This window comes from Camelus dromedarius, chromosome 2 (genome assembly GCF_036321535.1).
Source record: "Camelus dromedarius isolate mCamDro1 chromosome 2, mCamDro1.pat, whole genome shotgun sequence".
NCBI lineage: Eukaryota > Metazoa > Chordata > Mammalia > Artiodactyla > Camelidae > Camelus > Camelus dromedarius.
This window is the reverse complement of record NC_087437.1, coordinates 21,854,774-21,879,440: the sequence shown is the minus strand read 5'-3', so window position 1 is coordinate 21,879,440 and position 24,667 is coordinate 21,854,774. Positions and strand designations below refer to the sequence as shown.

Below are 24,667 nucleotides of genomic sequence, written 5' to 3'. Positions count from 1 at the left end.
CTACAGGCAACAACAGTGGCCACACAGACGAGAGGTGCCTGTGTGAGCCAAAATTCACCCTTTTTAAATGTACAGTTTGAAGAGTTGTGCAATCAGTCTCCTCCCACCACCAGGTCCTGGCAACTAACGATCTGATTTTGGTTTCTACTGTTTTGTTTTTTCTAGGATGTCCTATAAATGAAATCATACAGTAAGTAGCTTTCTGTGACAAGCTTCCTCACTTAGCATACTATTAAGATTCATCTATGGCATTGCATCCATCAGCAGTTTGTGCCTGGGTCAAACTGAATTATGTTTCTTAGCATTCTCTCCCTTGTATGTTTCCAGTTAGGGTGGGCCACAAGACACATGTCAGTGGAATGTTTTTAGGAAGCAGCAGCCACTTCAGCTTTTTTCATAGTTCACACATGTTGAAACTTACCTGCTGGCTCAACTTGTTGGAGTGGGGCAGCAGGCAGGACTATAATCATTCCATCTTTCCTTGGATCGTCCTTCAGTGTCTCTGATTCCTGGGCCACTCGTGTATTTAGCAACGGAGCACAGGGCAACTTCTCCCACGGGACACCCACATCATCAAGGATGGAGACAGTGAGAAGGGGAATGGATCTCAGTCCATCCTCATGCGTTCCAGCTTCTCTGTGTTTCTTCCAGTTGACCCTTCTCTTCCCCTCCCAAAAGCCTACCTGGTGAACGTCAAGCTCTAGTATTAGATGCAAAATCAACAGCCTTAGAGTCTGCTTAACCAACTTTAATAACTGTGTAATGTCAAATCCCTGTCAACAAATCACTGTACACACATACATGTGTGCCTGCAAACATCCTAGTGGTTCTGCTTCTCTGACTGAACTCTGACGGATACAACTCTTTTTTATCGCTGAGCTGATTTCCATTGCACAGAGGTACAACTGTTTTATCCATTCACCAGTTCATGGGCATTTGGTTGTTTTCAATTTGAGATCATGAATAAAGCTGCCATAAACATTCACATACAAGTCTTTGTGTATACGTATTACTTCAAAACATAGTATTTATAAATATATGAAGAAATAGCTAAAAGTGTTAAATGTGACTGCCATTGGAGGTATGAAGGGGTACAAAGGGGTCTGATGTTGATATTTTGCATTTTAGCCCTTCGTTGCCATAATTTGAAAAAAGCACTAAACTGTATACTTTAAAAGAGTAAATTTTATGGTATGTGAATTATAGCAATAAAAAGTGTAAGAGTATATAATAATACAATGAACAGACTGTCAATTTATAATCTAATGTCAAGTTTTATTTACCTTTTTTCTCACAATATGCTGTCATTCAAAATACACCTTATAAGTAACTCATGCATACAGTAGGCACTCTATAAATATTTTGATTTAATAATTAGGTATTTTTTTTTAGAATGACTAAAAACCCTGATGTAAAATCCCAATTGGGAAGTGCATAATCCCATCATAGACAAAATATATTAACTTTACAATAAACATTTTTATAAGAATTTGCCCAAAAAAGGGAACACTTACAAGTTGGAAATTAAAAAATAAAAAGTTAAAAGTAAGATGAAACACAATACTAACATATTTCAACAATGATCCCTGGATCGGTGGTGCTTACAGACCAAGGGCTACCTGCACCCTGTGGCCTTAAGACCATCTGACATTCAGTTAAGAAGATAATGATACACCTAATAACTCTTAACTGGAAATGCTGCAAGAATATACAAGCAATATGAAAAAATGTTAACTATATCCCTTATATGAACACAGGGAAAAAATTTAAATACATATTTTATTCTCTAATTTAAAAAATCAGTGCTTTTCATCCTAAGTATCAAGAATGAGCCACAAATAAGCATGAAGTCACTTTTATAGAAGCTATATTAAATCTGGTGGAAAATAATTTGGGAGATAAGCTCAAGAACCTCAGCTCAAATATAAAACAAATCCTTGCATTAAATGGTCCACCAATGTTTACAAAAACAGAACAGTCTGTGATCATACATGATAAGGAAATATCTTCTAAATCCTTATTTTGAGTTAGCTTGATAACTAGGAACATTCACTCCAACTTAAAAAAAAATTAGCACTATTATGATAATGAAAAATTAAAAGCTAATAAATACCTAATCTTAGAGAAATAGTTGTGCAAACTTATAGACATAATCAAATACTCTATAGCTACAGAATGAAAAGTCTACTACATTTTTCAAAAACTATATAATTCTATAAAAATTTAAATACGTGAACTATATCAATATATGGAAATGTATATATAAAATACTATTAAGTGAAAAAAGCAAAATTAAAAATATAAAGTGATTACAACCATGTAAAAGTAAATATATTACAATAACAAACATTGAAGTGAATTTAAATTTACAGACACATAAATAAATTCAAATATTCATTAGGGTTTTATCTTTGTTGCTTAAAATTATAACAAAATAAAAAAGAAAAATAGACTACTATTTTAGGTAAAACTATACTCCTAAACAATAAATACTGAATTATATATACTCCTAAAACAAAGATTTTTAAAAAAATGACTTCTATATCTCAAGTGTAGCCTGTGGAAGGAGACCAGTCCACATTTGCTGATCTTCATTTTTACAAATCCTTCTGGAAAGTGTACACTTCTAACTGCCCTTCTTAAGCATAAAAAGAAAAACTGTTAAAGCACTCTTCAAATAAGAAAATGAAGCAGCATGCTAACAAAATCTATTACTTAATCTGTTTTACTCCTGCAAAAGCCACTAACAGAGGGTTTAAAAAAAACGAATTCTATATACATATTTTACATAACATATATTTATGCTATAAATATTTTAAAGAATGGCTTTCACATAATTATTTTAATGTATATCTTATTAACTTAATTGCAAGTTATGCAAATGCAGTGCTTCAGATTTATTATTGAAAATTATTCTCTACATGATTTAGAAAATGGCTAATTTCTTGGATAAAACATAGCATATTTAGAAGTCCGAAAGCCAAGTAAATCTCTTATTTCATTTCGGAATTTTGACAGATCTTGGCGCAGTTCATTTAGATTTTCCACAGTTGCCTGATCTGTACTTTGCATCTTTTGTCTCATGGAAGTCAAGTAACGATGCACTAAACAGCACATCACTTTTTGGTAGTTTTCATCTCTCTTTTGTTTCAAATTTCTCCATTCCTTCAAAACAAAATAATATAATACTAACAATGTGCACAGAAAATATTTAAACAAGGTGAATTTAAAAAAATTTACAGATACAAACACATATCTTGTTACACTGTATTAGACTATATTTTTGCCACTACTTATTACAAAATAATATTTAACACGTGTTTAAAATAAATATGCCCTCCATATTTGTTTTATTCATTTACCTGTATGTTTCTCTTGATTTAAAAATCCTCAGTTTAGCAGGGGAGGGTAGAGCTCAGTGGTAGAGTGCATGCTTAGCAGGCACAAGGTCCTGGGTTCAATCCCCATTATCTCCATTAAAAATACATAAGTCTAATTACCTCTCCCCAAAATAAATAATAAATAAAAAAATTTTTAAAATCCTCACTTTATAGTAGGGATTAGCAAACTATGACCCACAAGCCAATGTGGCCCACTTCCTGTTTTTGATGGCCTGTGAGCTAAGAATGGCTTTTACAGATGAACATTTGTAATCATTTGATGATAGGGAACACTAACTTTGAACCCCAGTTAAACAAAATGTTATCCCCCCCCAAAATGGAATTCCATTCTTTTCATTAACAGACCTGTATTATAAAAATAATTATTACTCCATTATTGTTATATTTTTAATTTTACCAATAAAAATTTTTGGAAATTTGTTTTCTCTCTCATTATATTACTACCCACATAATATCTACAATTTTGTCACGGCCCACAAAGTCTAAAATATTTCTTATCTGGTCCTTTACAGAAAAAGTTTGCCAAGTCCTGGTTTATAGCAACATGTATTGAATTATTCATATATCAAACAACTTTCAATAAGAACCAGAAATATATGCACTGACTCTAGGAATCACTCTTTATTTATGATGACAGACCAGGTATTCTAAATATTTTCCATGTTTTAAAACTGTTAGATGAGAGTTTGTGAAAAAAAATGCAGCTCTATCTCTCATTCTCAATAAATATTTATTGAATCCTTACTTTATGTTAGATACTATGCCATGTATTAAGGATACAGGAGTGGAAAAAAAACAAAAACAAGACAGTTCCAGCCCTTAAGAGACCTGCATATTATGCTTTAGGAAGCATCTGAGATTAGGAATTGTTTAAATTACCATGTTACATGATCGAACAGCTACCTTCTTACCTTTAAACTGTTCTGCCGTTTAACCTTGCCTTTTGATGTATGAGAGCAAATCCACTTACTGAGGCTGCTAATCATATAGCAGATAGTCTTGGGCGAAGGAATGATATTGAAAGGTGGGGGTAATGTACATTTGTCATCGAAGTAGCTAAGCCACAACTTTGCTCGAGCAAACTTCCATTCTTTGTCTTCATGATTCTGTAAGAGGCAAATGAAAAAGTAACACAAGATATGAATTGGCACACATGCGCACACACACACACACACACACACACACACACACACACACAGTGGGGGCCAGTGGGGAGAGATTGTTCAAAATTGTTCAAATGTTTCCACACTTTGCAGATAAAAATTTGGTTCAAGACTTGCAGTTAATATCCATTACTTACATTTTAAAAAATCTTTATTTAATTTTAAAATAATACTAATTCTTAATTCTTTTACATCTTTGGTTGCCTTACCTACTACATACATTTGGTTATGATCTGGAGAGAATATAAAGGTTTTAAACAAACGAACACTTACTGCTATCAACTGAAAACTTTTGTGAAGCATTGCCACCAGCAGCTTGGTGAGCACAATCACAACCACGACATTGTACGTCCCAACAATCACGGCTCCCACAAAGGACTGCAGTTCTTCTCCATAGCTAAATCTTGTGACAAAGATTGCCACATGTGCTAAGGAGAAAATATACCAGAACAAAGCAAAGCAAGTGCCAATGAACCTGTGAAGATAATTATACATCTGTTTAAAAAGAACTTAAAGAAAATAAGTAGCAAAAGTGAAGAATTCATTTATATCATTATTACCTAAGGGATACATTGATAACCCAGGATTAATATTTTATAAAATAAATGAAGTTGGACCCAACATCACAGATATGCCTTAAACAAAGAAATAAACTCAAAAGATAAATTATTTCTGTTTAACCACTTACTGCTTTTCTGTCTTTCCACAACACAGTAACCTATGTGATCTTGTTAATACTTAATTACAGATTTTCCCACTCCTTTGCTCAAAAACTTCAAATGGCTCTCAATCGCAAAAGCCCAAAGTCCATTCACAGGCCAACAGAGTCCTACATGATCTCATTACCTTTCTTTTCTTTTCTTTTCCTTCCTTCCTTCCTTTCTTTTTTTCTTTCCTTCCTTCCTTCTTTCCTTCCTTCCTTTCAACTGAAGTATAGTTGATTTATAATATTATGTTAGCTTCAGGTGTACAACATAGTGATTCAGAATTTTTGCAGATTATACTCCATTATAAATTATTACAGGATAACAGCTATAATTCCCTGTGCAATACAGTATATCCTTGGTGCTTATCTATTTTACACATAGGAGTTTGTACCTGTTAATCCCATATTCATAATGTGTCCCTCCCCAATTCCCTCTCCCCTTTGGTAACCACGAGTTTGCTTTCTGTATCTGTAAGTCTGTTTCTGTTCTGCATATATATTCATTTGTATTATTTTTTAGATTTCACATATAAGTGACATCGTAAGGTATTTGTTTTTCTTTGACTTATTCCACTAGGCACTATTATTTAGGTACATGCACATAGCTGCAAATGGCAGAATTTCATTCTTTTTTTTTTTAATGGCTTGTGATATTCTGTTGTGTGTGTGTGTGTGTGTGTGTGTGTGTGTGTGTGTGTGTGTGTATTCCATCTTCTTAATCCATTCATCTGTTGATGTGCCATTCATTTGCTTCCACATTTTGGCTATTATAAGTAGTGCTGCTATGAACATTGGGGTGCATGTATCTTTTTGAATTAGTGTTTTCATTTTTTCTAGATATATAGCAAGGAGTAGAATTGCTGGGATCATATGGTAGTTCCATTTTTAGTTTCTTGAGGAACCTCCATACTGTTTTTGCAATTTTAATTAATGGTATGTCTTGGTGTGGGTCTGTTTGGGTTCATCTTATTTGGGACCCTCTGTACTTCCTGTACCTGGGTATCTGTTTCTTTCTTTAGATTTGGAAAGTTTTCAGCCATAATTTCTTCAAATACATTTCGGATCCCTTTCTCTCTCTCTCCTCCTTCTGGAACCCCCATTATGTGAATGTTGGTGTGTTTAATGTTATCCTAGAGATCTCGTAGACTGCATTTTTTTTATTCCATTTGTCTTTCTTTCTGCTAGGTGATTGGGTCATTTCTGTTATTCTACCCTCCAGATCACTCATGTGTTCTTCTGTGTCACTCAGTCTGCTATTCAGAATGTTTTTTATTCAAGATATTGAATTATCTATTTTTGATTGGGTCTTTTTTATATTTTCTAGTTCCTTGTTAAAATATTATTTGTTTAGATCTATCCTCTTCCCTAATTTAGTTACCATTTTTATTACCAATGATTTGAATACTTTACCTGGTAAAATGTATATTTCTATTTCATTATTTTTTGAAGGTTTTTCTCTTGCTTTTTCAAATAGTTCCTCTGCCTTTTCATTCTACTTAATTTTCTATGCCTCTATGACTTCAGGTGAAACAGCTATTGTGGTCTTGAAGGTGTGTTCCTATGTGGGAGCATCCCTGTGCAGACTGTGGGTACCTAATGCCTTTGGTGGGAGGGCTGAATTTGATCCGGTCTTTCCTCAGGGTGTGCTGCCAGCTAAAATCTTGGCAGGGGGTGTGGCTAGAAAGGAAGGAGCCAGAGATTCCAGGGTATGAGGTGGGACATCCTCTCTGCTCAGTGGCCATCACCACCCTGAGGTCAGGGGTGGGGTCTGCTCCCAAGTTGCTGGAGTGGGAGCCCTGAGGGTACGGCTCAAGCTGGCTCTGTTTCTTTAAACTGTGTGCTTTTCCTTCTCCCCACACTGGGATCTTGCCCCAAACGAGAGGATGTGCTGAAGCAAGTAGGGCTTGTGCACTTACGGTGGTCTGATGCATTGCCTGTATAGGTATCTGCAGCTCTGCTCAGACGCAGCCCACGTTGTGTCTTATCTCCAGTCATGGCCACCCCGTGGCCACTCCACATCTAGTGCTGGGCTGTGGCATGGATTGACTGGGGCTAGAGTGTTCACTCAGCCTAGGCTGGACACATAGCAAGTTGGTCGCAGGAAACCCAACAGCTGTACTACTGTCAAATGTCTGGGCTGTTTCTGGGGCGCTGCTGGAGTAAGCGCCAACACGGCCACCACCCCACCTGGGCCATGCCTCAGGACTGAGTTGCCTCTGCATCCCAAAGTCCTGGCTGCCCTAGATCCAATGCTGGACTGTGATGTGGAATGAGCAGGGCTGGGATATTTGCTCAGCTTGGGCTGGGGGCCATGGCGAGGCAGTCACAGGAAACCTGGAAGTCACTAGGGCAGACCTCTCTCCACCCTGCTTCGGGGCAAGCCAGCACTCATGCTCCTCATAAGTGGAGTCCAGGCTTCTCCAGCCTATCATCTGTCCCAGTGGTTCTCCAACCACCTGAGGGGGCTGGTCTCCTATGTGCCCAGTGAGCTTGACTCGCTCATTCCCCAGGGCAGATGTCTACCCATGCAATCTCCCCTTTCCGTTGAGTCCCCTCCCAGGGGCACAGGTCCTGACCTGATCACTTTCTTCCCATCCTACCAGATTACGTGTGCTATATTTCTTACAGTCTTGGTTGTAGAGGAGTCCTTCTGACAGTTTCCAGCTAGCTTTCAGTGAGAGCTGTTTCACACGTAGATCTATTCCTAATGTGTTCCTGGCAGGAAGTGAGCTCCACGTCCTCTAACTCCACCATCTTGATCTGCTTTATTCCCCATTACCTTCCTGACTTCATCTCCTACAGCTCTCCCTCTGATTCCTACACACCATCCACACTGGCCTCCTAGCTCTTCTTTGAACATGCCAACCACACTCTCATCTTAGGTGTTTGCCTTTGCCATTCTCTGGAAACTGCCAATGCTCTTTCTGCAGATAAATTCATGGCTTGATCCTTGACTAGCTTTAAATTTTATATCATATATATATGTCCATCTCTTGTGAGGCCTTCCATAGCCTTCCATTAAAACTACACTCTCTCACACAAAAACTCCCTGGCCCAAGCTTTATTTGGGCTATAGGCCCTTATCACGTGTGATATACTACTTATTTTATTTCTCTTTTTATTTCCTGTATCACCTTACTAGAAAATAAACTCCACAAGGGTAGTTTTGTTCATTTATACTTCATTCACTTAGCAGTTAGAACAGCGTCTGGTATACTGAAGGTGTTAGATACATATTTATTACTCATTTAATCTTATTCATTAAACTGGAGAATAGGTGATACCTAACAGAAACACAACAAATGTGTAATTCCCTATCCCTTTTCCATTATTTTATTTAAAAATGAGTTTTTTCCCCCCAGAATTCTCACAGGGGCTGTGAGAACGGAACAAGGATACCCCACTTCCACAGGGGGTTCAGGCAGAGCTTCCCCGAGGAAGGGGCATTTGAGCCCAGATCTGAAGGATGAATAGGTGTCAGGGCAGAGAAGATGTGACAAGTGAAATGAACCTGGAGATGAGGGGGAGGCTGGTACGGGGCAGAGAGGAGAAAGCCTGCACCAACGCAGGGAGGGGACAGATGGGAAACAGGACAGGCAGGGCCTGGCTGATGGCTGGAGGCAAGGGATTAAAGGCAGATGTTAGGGACTCCTGGGCTTCTGGTTTGCAAGCTAGGAAGGATGGGATGCTGAGATACTGCAACCCTCTCCCCAGTGCACAGTCCCCCTTTCATGCTTTCTCTTTTGAGGAGAGGTATTTTGCCTGCCTCACAATTGGTTGTTCAATTCCTTATGATACAATAAATTAGAGAAAAAAGTTGTTCATGAAGCTTTAATAATCTCAATTCTAATGATCTCCTAGGAAGTACTGAAATGTGAGATGAGAGTGTCTTGGTTGTAACAATGACTGAGAATTGCTACTGACGGTGAATACTTAAGGGGCAGAGATGCTCTATATCTTGCAATGCATATAGAGGACCCACAAAGAACTGTCCTTCCCAAAATGCTAACGGTGCACAAAATGCAAGAGTTCCCCTGTTAAGACAGACTGTAGTCGAGGAGACAATGAATAAATAACTCAGGTCTATTAATTATTTAAGATTCTACATGTAAAGATGACCATCAAATGATTCATGGAAAATAAGTATCTCTTATCAAAAGTGAATTTCTTAAAGAAAGTCTGAAGTTCTATTTCTGTAAGTATGAATTCATACATAACAGGACAGAAAGACGGAAATATATTTACTACAAATTTAAAAGACACTCACGAGTGGAAGGTATCATTGCTTTGCTGTTCGCAGAAGATGCCGACACAGTCCTTCTGTTCTTTTGGAGTATAGCCTTTATCGTACAGTTGTGTCAGTCCAATTGTGAAAGAAAAAAGAACAAGAAGAAACATCCCAAGAAATTTTCCAAAATCTTGTAACATCTGTCCCATTGAAATCTGTGGAATATATTACACAGGCATTCATTAAAATTATCAGGAAAACAAGATATTAAATATTAAATGACCAGGCAACAAAAGGAAGAAGACATACAATCCACATGCTATGACTTTTATTCCATCTGTGTGAGATATTCCAACAGTTTTAAAACATCAAAAGTCCAGTTGCCTAACAAGCAGCCATTCTTATCATGCCAGCACCGTGAGTGTCGGATGGTACATTCCTTGAATCTGGACCAGGTCTGTGGGGGACATTGTTGGTGTAAAGGCAGAGACATGGAGATTTAAGAAAAGGCCTAATTTGCAAGGGATGAAAGGAAAATTCCTTGCTAAAACTGAAAGGGAAATAAATGCTTTTATTTATAGCTTCTTAAAGTTTACAAATATAAAGCCATTATGACATAAAGCATTTCATTTGATTTTTGCAACCAATTTTAAACTAATTCTTAAAGGATAGCATTTCTTCCTCTAGGACTGCCCTAATCTCTTTTGCTAAGGTGATCAATTTTCTTTCATTTTGGGTCTATTATAAGAAAAAAATTATGCATGTAAGTCAAATGAGAGGGTCTAATACTTATATGAGTATCTTTTGTAACTTAGACATGTGTAGTGCATTTAGGAGCTTTATTCAAGCCTAATTTCATTCTCCCACAATACTCCTTCAAAATCTGGGGAATAGGTACTTTTCATAAATTCTTGGTGTTTAAATTGGCATACAAATCTGGAGAAAAACTTAACATTACTCTTTTGACCCGCAATTTTATCCCTATGAATGTAGCCAATAGGAAGTACACAAAGATGCATGTATATAAAGGATTTAGAACATCCAAAATATTGCTGTTAAAACAGAATGAAGTACACCTGTATGTGCTGGCACAAAAGGGTGTCTACAAAACATTAAGCAAACAAGCAGGGTGTGGAACAGTATTATAACAGCTATTTTTAAAAGGGTAGGTCAGATATATATTGTCATACAGATAAGGTTTAACACACACAGGAAATGTCTGGAAGTTTATGCAAGAAGTCATTAACAGTGTTCATCTATGGGACTAAGGGGTGTGGAAGGCAGACTTTCTCACTTCATACTCCTTTGATTTTTCTTTACTATATGCATTAATTACTTTTAAGACACAAAAACTAGTGTCTAGAAATAATCCTTCCTTGAATGTAAACAGGTCAAATTTATATAATTAATTAAATCCAGCTTCAAAAAAAAATTCCAAATTGCCTCAAGCCTGCCAACATAACATATGCCAACCATCAATGACACAAAATGGGAGCATCAGGCAAGTGGCCAAGCCTCTCTTGTCCACTAAAGTGAGCCAGCTAATTAAGTAGAAGAGATGTGCCAAAATTTTTAGGCACACCTCAAGCTAGTAACCCCAAGCTACTACTTGGCATAGAGAGGTCCTATATGCCTGAATTCTGTGCATTTAACTAGCATGTGGGGCTTTACAAAGTCTTATGCTTCCCTCACTTGGCCCCCTTGCAAAATTCTGACAGAAGAAAACAGAGAACTTTTACAATCAGAAGGCTCAAATGGGTGAGAAAGGGAAGAAATACATTTCTCTCTCAACCAATGATAGCTTTATTGGGTCACTTCGGAAAAGAAATCATTTATTTAGACTGTGAGTGCTCAGAACAAAGCCGTGTCATACTAGTAGGGAACTTGATAAAATTAGGACAGTAAGGATACAATAATTGCTTTAGACAACTATTGAAAAGACTGGCTTTGAAGAAAATTTAGACATTATGAGCTTAAAGGTAAATAGAGTTTTCCAAGAGTGATTATGTATGCTATTATAATTTTAATTTTAAAAATTTAGTCCAAAACTAAAAGCTTTAATTTAACATTACTAAACTTTTAAAGAGTACATGTAATTCAATTTCAGTATCAAGATGAGCAATATTTATTGAGAACACCACAAACTTCATGACTTAGTTTTTAAAAACACGATATTAGTTCTTGTATAAGATAGAAGAACCAAAATTAGCTACAGTGGCTATTACTCAGGTGAACATTAGCTTGAAGAGCACACTAATGAAACATTCATGTAAAAGGCAAACATCAAAAGCAGTGAATTAATTTTCATCTGAGAAAGATTATAAGGCTCGTCTCTTTGTAAAAATAATAACCCTGCTTTTTAAAATATTTATTCACTTAAAACTACCTGGCACTTTTACTTGAGAATATGATGGTAAGAAATGAAGAGATAGGTAATTAAAAAATTAATACTGAAATTTACCCAGTAGTTAACACTAGTATACACAGAGAAAAATATTTCCCTAGTAATCAAAAAATGGAAATTACTAAGATAGTATAACAAAAAAAGATAGCACTAGATGTTATTTATGTGGTGAACACACAGTATGCTTTTACACTGTGTGACTGAAAATTAACACATCCTTTTGTAAAGGGACAGAAATAACTGAGGCACTATAAGAATCCTATCTTTTGATATGTTAATACTACTGAAGACGTATCCTTAGCAAATAAATTAACAGAGGCAAAAGCCTCATACACGGAGTGTTATGTGGAACAGTAAAAATATGCTAAATTCCTGATAGAGGTAAAAGCTGATAATCATTAAGGTTCATAGTAAGTGTTAAATTATAAAAGTTGCTGACAGAAAGACAACTTCTAGTCATTCTCCTTCCAAATCTTTCTTCAGAAAAACCCATAATTATCTTTAGAAAAGTTGTATCTACTCAAGCAATTCATGCTCAAAATGTCCTTTACCTGTGTCAAAAGAATCAAACTGGACTACTTTCTCATACATTCTACAAAAACCTGAAACCATAAAGCTCCTAGAAGAAAACATAAGCAGAATGCTCTCTGCTCAGCCTTCGTAATACATGTTTGGATCTGTCTCCATAGGCAAGGGAAACAAAAGAAAAAAAAAAAAAAAGGCACCTACTCAAACTTAAAAGCTTTTACACAGCAAAGGAAACCATTAACAAAATGAAAAGGCAGCCTACTGAATGGGAGAAGATACTTATTTACAAACAACATACTGATAAGTGGTTAATTTCCAAAATATACAAAAAGTTCATACAACTCAAGTTTCCTGACTCCTTGCAAGCACCAACTCAGTCATGATCCAAAGTACCTTGTATATAATCTTTAAAGCAGCATTTTCATTTTATACTGGTATTTATGTTTGTCTCTTCCCAGCAGTCTTAAGGACAGGCATAATGTCAGTAAGCTCCTGAGCCTGGCATATCTTGTCAGACTTTACCCCAATCTATTTAAACAGTATCTCTGACGGCAGGACTGAAGAACACAGATTTAGTGTGTTCCCCCACATGATTCTGCAGCCTCTCTAGTTTTGGAATCCCCTAGTAGACCATATGACTTCTAAGTTTCCCTCTAGCTATAACATTCTATACTTCTTTCAAGAAATATATCCATTCCCAGTATACCATAAAATCACTCTTTACTCATTACAAATGAAAATAATATGCCATTTATGTTACACAGGCCACTAAATTAAATCTAATAATTATCCAATAAAGACAAATAATTCACTAGGAATAAGGGATACACTCATGTGTCAGATGCTACATTCACTTTCCAAGTTTTCTTATATTATTTTTTAGGTCTGCCAAGGTTACCTCTACTAACTCTAAGGGCATGGAGGAATGGATCGAAACGTTTATGTTATATCATGTTGTCAGGTCCTCTGCTCTGTCTCTGATAGACAATGACCCATTTAATCCTCACAACAGCAGACACTGAAACTGAGATCCACAGAGATGAAATAACAGTAAGCTAAGGAACAAGATTCTGAACCAAGCTGTGTGATTCTGTCTTGTCCTTCCTGTCTAATCACCCAACTATCTTAAAGGCTGTTTAAGTCATCTGAAACACATGGTTAAATGAAGAAGAATTTTAAAAACCTATAAATTATGAACACTTGCCAACATAAACATTGTACAGTAGAAGTTAATGAGGGAATCCTATTTCTCAAGAAAACTCTGAGATGCAATTTGGCACCATGGTTAAGACCATTAGCTCTAGAGCCAAACCCCATGGGTCGGTATCCCAGTTCTGCTACTTACCAGCTGTGTGACCTTGTGCAAGTTACTTAATGTCTCTATGCCTCAGTTTCTTCCTCTGTAAAAATGGAAATAAAAGAGTCTGCCTCTTAGAATGGTTGTGGGGATTAAATGAGGTAATAAATGTAAATAAAGATCTTAGAACAGTACCTGGCACATAGTAAGGACTCAAATGTTCACTGTTGTTATTACTATTATCATGATTATTTATAGATTCTGTCTTCATGTCTTTTTTTGTTAAAGTATGTAACGTTACTGATTTATGTCCAACCATGACTCTTACATCTGCTGAGGTGGATGAGCTGGCGTCCTTCATAAAAGCAGGGAGAACTACCTTCAAAGTGGAGGATGGCCTCTGGAGTCAGACAGACGCAGTTCAGCTCTTGACTCTGCCACTTACTAGTTCTGTGAACTATTTCTCTCTCTAAGCCTTAAACCCCCCTGTTTATAAAATGAAAAAAAAAATTAAAGTGACAAGGTTTGTGATGAGGGTTAAGTAAATGGAAAATGTTTAGCAGAGTGCCTGGCCCACATGAAATGTTCAGTAAACGTTAGTTGCTTTATGACTATGATAAGCAGCTACAGCAAAGGCTAGGATATAGCCCTATTTCTCCATCAGCTTTTTCCTTTTCTCAGACCAATCAGTGTTTGTCTCTATCAATTCTATTCTAACCAGTTTTTCAACATTCATTAAGTAGCTACCATAGCAAGGTAGTGAATAAAGTGCAGATGAGAAAATGAAGATATATTCCCTACCTCAAGGAATTTTTAATTTAGTAGAAAAAAATAACTTACAATTTAAGACAAGCTAAATTTAAACTGTCCTATAATTAAGGCTAGCTATAGGAATTGCTCATTAGAGGTTCAAAGTATTAAATCCATCAAATGGAGATACTCATTCACGTGGGAGTGCAGGAATAGATTTTCTAATGGAGGGGACACTAAAGCATGTGCATGTTCCCTTTCCCTGGAATGTTCTACACCCAATCTCCTTTCAACTCATCTTCCAAGGCTTAATTCCAGTGTCATCTCTTCTGGGAGGTCTCCTCTGATACCTTAGACTGAAGTGAGTGCCCTTCCTCTGAGCTCTCTGTTATACCATTTATCATTCTAAATGCTGTCACTGGCTTGTTCGTTATCCTCAGTGAACTGTGACCTCTTTAAAAAGAGATTGCAACATATTCATTTTAGTATTCCCAGTGTCCAGTACCTATTAGACACTCACTCAATAAATATTTACTGAATGAACAAATAAAGTTTCAACAAGCAGAGGATATGTCTGGGACATTTTAAACAGAGTAAAAACAAAAATAACATGGAAGTGGGAAAGCACAGGACCTGCATGAGATTAGTGACTGGTCTTGGCCAGATAGACAAGTATTTCAGGAAGAGACAAGGAGATGAGTGTAACGAGCAATGGCTAGACAGTAAGTAAGGCCAGATTACAGAAGGCCACCTTCCAAAGTCTACCTACAGCATTTAATGTCACAAACTTAATGAATACAGTCATACAAATGTCAAGTACTAGAATAAAGGATTCAATCACTGCTGAATATAGTACTATTTTATGTATTCCATTATAGGATAATCCTATGACCTTGATTTGCCTGATTCAGTCCCAGTTTACACCTGTTATTCCCAACTTAGTAATGAACAGCGTCCTTTTCATTCCCCAAAGTGTCTCTGTTTATATGATAAATTATGGTCATTCGAACCAAGGGAGAGATCTGGACCCCTACTACAGGTTATATAACCAGCTAAAATAAAAGTCTGTCAGCTTCTAAATCTACAAAGGTTTGGAAGAAAAAAAAATTAGTAAATGGAAATAAATTTAACAAACAACTGCAGGAATCACATAAAAACATTATCTGACATAGGTTATGTATGTAAAGAAAACAAGTTGCACTTTAGCTAAAGTAGTCCTTATTGCCAATTTTTCTTTTGCATTTCTTTTAGTTTTATATTCACAACTGGATCACTCTATTTTAATTGAGGTCCATACTTATGATTAACAAAATGAAAAAAAGTATTATAAATCTTCTGCACAAAAATACTCTAGAATTCTTTGTCATTGATATATTAATACAAATTTATTAATAAGACTACACTGGAAAACAAATGTCTTTATTTGAGAAAATTTGTAAGCAAAAGCCTGAATCTAGAACTCTACAGATTCTATTTCAGTATCTATTTTTCATCCTTTTCCTGACTAACTAGACCCTTCATTTCTTAGGGGGCAATATGCTCAATTAAAACTACTCATCTCCTCAGACTTTCTCGTAGCTACAAATAGCCATGTGACCTAATCCTGGCCAATGAGTTATAAGTGGAAGTATTTGGTAGGACTTAAGGGAAAATGATTGTTCTCTTGATTAAAAAGAAGAAAGACAGCTTGTCATACTTTCTGTCTTTCCTCCTCTTCCTGCTGGATGCTGACTTGATATAATGGCTTGGAGCAGGGAGCTTGCAACCATGAGAACCAGTCACATTCTAACCAAGTTCATACATTTGCAAAACTCATCAAACTATACAGTTAAGATAGGTGAATTTTATTATATGCAAATTATATGTTAATAAAGATAATTTTTTAAAAAGCATTTGCTAGACAAGATCATAATATTTAAACATATATTATGACCCACCTGCAGACCATTTTAAAAATAGGAACACAATAAATATTGTTATCCTGCTGGAGAAGAAAAACACCACAGCTGAAATGACAAATACCCGCTTGTGTAGTACTTGCATACATCTATAGTTCTTTGGGGAAGAAATTAAGTTAGTAAGATCTTACTCAATAGTTCTAAGAAAAACAAACAAATAATTCATTAAAAAAATAATAATATACTCTCTCCTTTTTAACATTTTGTAAAAATCTGTAAAAAAGTTTCCAGTATAAAAACTTAGTGATACCATCAGTTTTTAGCTTAAAAAACCCACAAAACCCAAAAATCAATGTGCAGTAAAAATACTGTTGACCCTTGATTAAAATTTATAGAAGATAACAGTGGCAAATGAAATCAAAATAATACTTAGTTGAAATCAGTGCTTCACATATGATGTTCTGGAGAAAAAATAGAGACTGAGCATATTTCATGAAAAATGGGTATGACGTTAAGTGAATTTAGGTGATGATAGTTTGAATAAGGTTAAACAAGTTTCTTTACTTCTTTCTTGTAGGCTTTAAAGTGATACTGAGCACTCTGAATTCCCAAAAGGGGTAATGTTGAATGCAGTGTGTCCCAAACTTATTTCAGTCAGAGCATCTCACAGGACTTGGTTAAGGGACTCATACTTTGGGAAACACTGCTGCAGGATGATAGCACAAGCCAAATCAAACCAGGCTTTTCCTACGTACCTTATTTTCATATCTCTGTTGGAGAAGGTAATTATGCATTTTACTTAAAATATCTCCTTTAAAAATATAAAAGAGAATCTAAATTGTTAGTAAATTTTGACTTATTGCTTAGATTTTCAGACTTACAGGATAACTTAGAGTACTTTGTAGAGCTAATCACCTTGCAGAGTTGATCCCAATTTTCAAAAACAATCAACTACTAAGATCTGTGAGGTACATTCAACCAATTAGGAGTCCTTTCTTTAGTGTAAAGAGACTTAGAATTTAGTCCTGGACTCTCAGGCATAATGACCATACTACTCTGAACAAACCACGTCCCATCTCAAAAGCTCAATTTCCTTAACTGTAAAGAATTATGAAACATAAAGCTGAACTACATAAACTCTATGAAGTTTTTAGCTCTAAATATGCTATTTTTGAAATTATTACATTTAATATTTATTAAGCAAAGTGAAAGAGTACTTTTTAAATATAACTTAACATAGTTTCCAAATCACCACAAAGTATGAATTCTGTTTGCACACTTCCCTTAAACTTATTGCTTTAAATTTTAAATGTGAAATTCATTTTTGCAAATTTTTATGTCCCTCCATTGTCTTATGCATAACTATATTTTAAATGTATCTATGCCTACGGACTAGGGAGAGAGGGACAATGGACCACAGTTTAATAAAGTCTGAATATCTGAAAGCATAGGATTATCATTCAGCCAGAAGCAAAAGCAGGTGAACACACTGTGTTAATTCTCAAAAGCGAAGTTTAGCTTTAACACCGTGAGAGAACAATGTCCCAGTGGACAAGTAAAAAGATGTGATAATTCTAACAAATATTCTTTAAGAAGTTTTGGTTATTTACCTGTAATGGACCCAAGATAGAGCTTGTTGTATACATAAAAAAGAGACGAAGATAACTCAGAACATTTGCAAATGCAAAAAGCCCTTCTGCCACCAGTGTAGGATGGAACGCATCCCAGTCCTTCCGATCAGCAAAATCATGGAACTATGGTTAGGAAGAAAAAGCCAAAGGTAAACAGCTCTCTCGATTGAGGAAAATAAAAACAAATATTCTGACTGTTGAAAGAAAACTATTTTTATGTCTCCTTGTGGAGGAACTCCATTTATGTTTTATGAAGTTCTCTGCTTTTAATAGAAATTGTTTTCACTAAATAAAGGACTTCTACATATGTGAGGCAGTATACGTACTATATATAAAGAGGTTTTCTCAGAAATTCTTAGGTTTTAAAAAATTACATAATTTTTTATGAATGAAATGTTTGCTAGTTTTTCTCAAATTCCACAACAAAAACTTAAAGAATGTGTGCTGTCAGTTAATTAGCTATCATATTAAATTAACCTAGCCATTTGACTCAGGATTCTGGAATGAAACTGAGAAGCTCTTCTCCCTTCTAAATATCAAGAAAAAAAGTGTATTATTATACCCAGACATAGAGTGGCCACATGTTCCAATTGCTTGGGACAGTCCCAGATTACATACCAGTTTTCCTGGCATAATTATTAACAGCATCCCCCCCCCCCCCCACCACCACCACTACATTCTCAAAAGTGTCCTGGTTTGGATAATAAATTATGTGGGTACCTTGCTTCTAGAACTAAAGAGTCCAGTCTAAAAAACCAATGACCCTCAACCTCTCTATTGAACCATTTATCTATATATGATCAATTCTTATTTTCTTAATAATTTCACTACTCTGATCATTGAATATACCTAACAAACATGTTTTGTACTACTGATCAATCACAGGAATAGAGGTTTTAATAAAGTAAAATGATATAAGATAACCAGTTTGCTTTCTCTATAGTCTATAAATTAGTCAAAAACCAGAAAATATTATATAATAGTTCCTTGAATGTGACACCTCAGAATTCTAAACTCAGGTTTAAACAAAGATAGTTAACATAAACTCCATTACATTTTCTGGGCTTTTATAAATCATTACAAAAGTAAAATTATACGATGTCTATAAGGTTAGATTTTTGTCAGATTTTAAATTTAAAACAACAGGCATCAGAAAAAATAATTCAATTTACATCACTTTTTAAGCTGTGGAAGATAACAGTCATGATATGGAATGTGTAAAATACTATATAATGAATTCCATTCAGATAGACTTTCTCTGGCAAATATAAAGATATCTAACACTAATCAATTTAAGTAACTTTGTGTTCTCATTTTAAGTATATATAGGTTAATGAGGTAAATGAACCTAGCTCAGATATAAGGAATCGGCATCTGGTAGAAAGAAAATGCCTAGACAGACCTGGATTTAAATCCAGTCTTGGTTTCTTACTGTGTGGTCTTGGACAAGTTACTTATTATCTCTGAGCTTCCTTTTCCTTATTTGCAAAATGGGTATAAGGACATCTGTCTCATAGAATCCCTGTGAGAATAAAATGAGATAAAGTATAGCAAAGTATCAACCATGGTGCCTGGCATATACAGGTAACCAACATTTAAAGGTTATCAACACCCTTTAAACCATCAGAAAGGGAGGAAACAATGTGCACTATTCCCTTGCACAGGGGTAGGTTTAAAATGAAAACACATCAGACACAGATTTGGTCCAATGTAATTCTGAGTTACATAGCTAAGTATCTCGGGTTTTTCCTAAATTCACTTGTGTCTCCAATTGACACAGTTAATAGTCACCTTGTTGTGAGCAACCACTTTGAGGGCAAAGGTTGCCAAATAAAGTGAATTCATGACAAAACTGAGTTGATTACGAGATTCTTCTAAAAAGTCTTCCAACCCTTCATACCAGAGTCTTTTAATGTCTGACCAAATCATTCCTAAAAAAAGGAAGAAAAAAATCAGGTAATGCTCTCTTAATTCAATAATAAACTAAAAAATACTTTAAAACTCAAAATATTAAATAACATGTCACCTATAGTCTCACGCAGAAGAAAAAATAACTTCTTAGTAAAACATTCTCAAAATTTGAAAGAAAATAATATTAAGTTTCATATGGCAATATATTTCCCAGAGAGGGATGTTAATAAATGATGTGAAACACGTACATTAAAACAAATAAACTGATGTTAAACACACCCCCTACAAAGGCTGTTACCGATTCTTTTCTTTTCTCTGTCTACACTCACTCCTATAGTGAATTTACCCAGTCTAGTCTAATGGCTTTAAATACCACCTATGTGGTAGACTTTCAAATGTTCATCTCTACACTCAATCTGTATTTATATAATAAATAATATTTCTAAACCTCTCTCCTAAACTTAACTTGCATAGGTACCTGGCCACTCTACATCTCCAACTGGATGTTCTAACGTGTCCTAATCTCTGCCCCTAAATTCACTACACTTGAAGACTTCGACACCTTGGTTGATTGAACTCCATCCTAGTTGCTTACTCTAAATGTCCTTGAATCACCCTTGACTGATATTCTTTTAAACCACACATTCAATGCAAAGGCAAATTCTGTTTGCGCTACTTTCAAAACAGAGTTAGTATCTAAACTTTCTCATCACTACATCAACTTCAAGCCCTGAATTTCTCTGGCCTGGATTACTGAAATAGCTTATCTGGTCTCCCTGCTTCTAACCTGATCTCCTGAAAATCTATCCTCAACAAAGCAATCAAAGTAATCCTTTAAAATGCAAATGTTAAACTTCTCTCCTCAAAACCTTGTAGTAACTCCCAGAGCAGAAAGGATTAAATGCAAGACAGAACTCCTTCCCCGGGGAACATAACCTCATGTTATCCTCTATTAAAGTGGTTTCCTTGGAAATGTAGTCTGTTAAGAAAAATATGGAAGGTCAGCTGTATCCAACATTGTTATAAAAACAGCCACCGACTGGAAAACTGCATCTGTAGTGGGAGGACAATCAGTGGATTCACAGACCCTCAAAATATGTACAACCAGGACTACATCAAAAACATACTGAGAAACCGGGGCCTCAGCTTCTCTGTGCGGTGTCTCTCTTAATTTGATTAAGTGTGCCTGTACTGGGAGCTACACGCTTAGTCTTTATAAAATACGGTTCCTGACTGATCTGAGGCTTCTGTAGCTGGGGTAGCGCACACCCGTGAACGTGGCCTCATCTCATGCAACTGACTGTGCCCACCATGGGGCTGGGAAACAGCCTGGGTCTTTTGTGAGAATCACCAGTAAAGATATATTTGAAGCTGTCATGCTGATATGCTCTATTTCCTGTCTAATATCCTTCTAGAAAGCTAAGGAAACGTGGTGCCAGGTTTCTGCCTATTGCGTCCTGTGAATGTGAATGTCAATGAGAACCTAAGATCACTGCTGCTGACTGTGCAGAGTGGGCACTGCCCTTTCCCTTATATCTCACTTTACTCAGAGTCCAAATCAAATTCCTCACAGTGGTCTACAAGGCCCTACACCACCTCTCCTCCCAGACCTCCCCTATCAATCCTTCCTTCCGCTACTCTAGTCACACTGGCCTCCCTGCTTCCTTGCTCTTTTCTAAACACACAAGACTCCTGCCTTAGAGCCTTTTACATTGGCTCTTCCCTTTGGCTGGAACCTCCTCACCCAGATATCTGTTTGGCTAACACCCTCACTTCACATCTTTGCTCACCACCTACTCTGATCATCTTGTTTAAAACTGCAAACCCCATGCCCCTACTCCCAATCCCCCAACTCTTCTATCTTTCTTTTCCCTTAGTATTCACCCCTTTTAAATAATGGATATAGTTTACTTATTATGTCTACTATTAACTGACTATCTTCCTCTCACTTTCCGTAAACTCTTCAAGGGTAAGAATCTTTGTTTTATTAACCAATGTCCTAAATGTCCTAAAGAATGCCCGATACACAGTGGGTGCTCAAAAAATTTGCTAAATGAATAAAAATACACAAATAAAAACCAACCAAACAAAATCCTTCCCCTTTGGCCAGAAGTTCCTCTATAGTTATATATTTCTAAGAGCACCAGAGAGCAGTATTATAATCCAGGATAATTTCATGATACATTCCTCCATTAAGATATTTTTAAGGATAAATAAAGTGACAAAAGAACAGGATGCTACAACATAACATATGGGTGAAGATCAAGCTAAGCCAGAGTCATCCTCTGGCTTACCAGTAGGCAGAATAATTTTCTTGGGAAATATATGAAGTATTTTTGGAAAACTCTGTTTATAACATCTCAATTATACAATATCCATATTTTATGTAAAAAAATTAAATATTTGCAGATCTGACAGGTAAAACATTTTTTAAAAAATCCTATTCTATTTAAACTTCTATTTAATGTATAGATAAAAACTATCCAAAAATGTTAGCTCAAACAGTCTATATGTTATTAACTCAAACACTGTAACACTAAAACACTAAACCAAGAAAGTTGCTTAACAGAAATAAGTGTTTTTTTCTGTAAAAGGCAATTATTATACCTAAGGGGAACTCTTGACAAAAATTACAACATGAATTGGAGAAGATTTTTGATCAAGAAAGGCAGAAATATGAACCCCCGAACCTTTACTTAGCAGCACTCAACTCACTTGTGATTCTTAATTTATCTGTGTGATTCTCAAGTTATTGGGTTTTTTTTTTTTTTTAACCTTAATTAGGCCATAAGCTCCATGAGTGTTGGGCTATCTCTATTCCTGCCTGCGCTTGGACAAAATTGGTATGTAACATTTCAAAATGCACATTTTTATAATAGCTGTCTTATTATATTTTAACAGTAAAAAAAAATTAAGTAAAAGGATACCATTAATACTCTATGGATTCATCAACACATTGTTTTCTTTTTTCCTACCTTGTTTTTTTAATAACTTAACCCTACTTTTTTTCTGGAGGGGTAAGAAAAAGAACAGGAAACACACGTACAAAAGTCACTCATCATTAGTCAAAAGTCACTATGCTCACTGCATGAAATTGTAAACTGAATCAAGGAGTGCCTTTAAACAAGTAGGCAAATGGTTCTTAGATATTTCCTTAGAGCAAGTTCAGACATATGTATTTCAGGAAGCCTAGAGTGAGCTAACAACGTAACAGGTTCAGAAGACATCCTTGGCAAGGTTTATTCAGATCTAATTGTTTCAAAGCAGAAGCTGTGCTGGGAAAAGTAAAACACTTCCAGGAATTTTACTGGCTTAATTCACACTGCACTCTTCTACCAAGACAGAATATGGTTAGAAAATTAATAATATTGTGGGTGTGTTCACTAATGTTATTGGAAACAGGGCCATTGTGATTAAAAAAGAGTAGCTGAGTAGCCATAGTTTAACCATTTGTTATGAAATTCAGTGACACAGCAATATTATGCTATGCCAAGAGTGGTATGATTCTCTGATTTCAATGAGTTTTTACTCACTAAGAAATATAAACTTTAATTCTTATACAGACTAGGGTAAACTGAAACTTATTTAAAAAACAAAGAAAATATTCTTTCTCACTACTATTTAAATAATAGGTTATAGAAAAATAATACAACATTTCCTTTCTTATAACTAAGGTATATATAACAATCTCTCAAAGGTAGTTTAAATAAATAGAGGGGGAAAGTGCTTTTTTGGGCTTCCTTTCAGCCTAACTTACTCAAGGAAAAATATAAACAAATTTCACACTGAAAAGATCTGCAGCAATGCAACTTGGAAGCAAATATGATAAATTATAAATTATTTCCTAAATTAAAATATTAAATTTTAGATAAGACAGCAGAAATATCAGAAAGAGGAAAATATTAACAAGAAGAAATTATTTAATTCTCTTCAAAATAGAGTTCAGATGTGTATTATTTTTACCTTATCTACCTAATTTTAAATATTAATGCATCATGGATTGAATACTGCTTAAAGTAAAACTTTGATTTAAAATCAAGGTACTGGAAGTGAATTAATTTCCAAATAAAAATAAAAATCCCAAATACACAAATTATTTTTATAGCTGAAGAACTACCAGTGAACATTCATTGTACATTAACTCATCTTAAATTATTTAATAACTGAAACAATGAAGAACAAATTAATCAATCAGTGCTTCATACCACAGAAGAAACTAAATTTCAATATTCTTTTTATTCTATAGCAAATACTAAAAAAAGAAGAAGAAATGGTGGGAAATGCTGAGGTTATAAATAAGGTTGACGATCCAGAGGGAAATAAAGGAGATATCATTAAAAGACCATAAATAGACTATGTGATTACACCTCAACTCCCTGCCTTCCCCCATCCCTCCAAAAAAGGGCAAGGGTAGTAAAAACAGCAGAAGGTCATTCAAATATTTATTATAGCGTAATACTTATAAAAAACAATTTTCAGAAAACAAATATCTTTTTTTAATGTCATTTCTAAAGAGATCTGGCTACCATTATGAAGAACTGATTTAAAGACTGTGTCAACAGGGAATGCTTAAATTTAAACTTAAGTAACGTTCTATAATAGAGATAAGATAAGGTGTAACTACAAAAGTTCACAGGTTTTTAAAAGTAAAATTAATGATATAATAAAACAAAATAGTTAACTCTCAAAATGCAACCAAGTATAAAATGTATTACATTTCAAAATATCCAAGAAAATGCTCATAGTCTCA

At 35.4% G+C, this 24,667-nt stretch overlaps 1 protein-coding gene across 4 annotated transcripts in view; it reads right to left on the bottom strand.

Moving 5' to 3' along the window:
* Positions 1–1,136: 1,136 nt before the first annotated feature.
* Positions 1,137–24,667, bottom strand: part of TRPC1 (transient receptor potential cation channel subfamily C member 1) — a 60,171-nt gene continuing 36,640 nt past the window's right edge. For 3 of the 4 annotated variants that reach the window (XM_010976822.3, XM_010976823.3, XM_064491817.1), the window contains 6 exons: positions 19,798–19,937; positions 17,986–18,129; positions 9,538–9,713; positions 4,838–5,039; positions 4,313–4,507; positions 1,137–3,165 (listed from right to left, as the gene is read on the bottom strand). In XM_010976822.3, coding sequence (XP_010975124.3) covers positions 2,938–3,165; positions 4,313–4,507; positions 4,838–5,039; positions 9,538–9,713; positions 17,986–18,129; positions 19,798–19,937 — 1,085 coding nt within the window. In that variant the 3' untranslated portion in view covers positions 1,137–2,937. The remainder of the gene's footprint in view (positions 3,166–4,312; positions 4,508–4,837; positions 5,040–9,537; positions 9,714–17,985; positions 18,130–19,797; positions 19,938–24,667) is intronic. The other variant, XM_064491814.1, reaches the window with a different exon arrangement.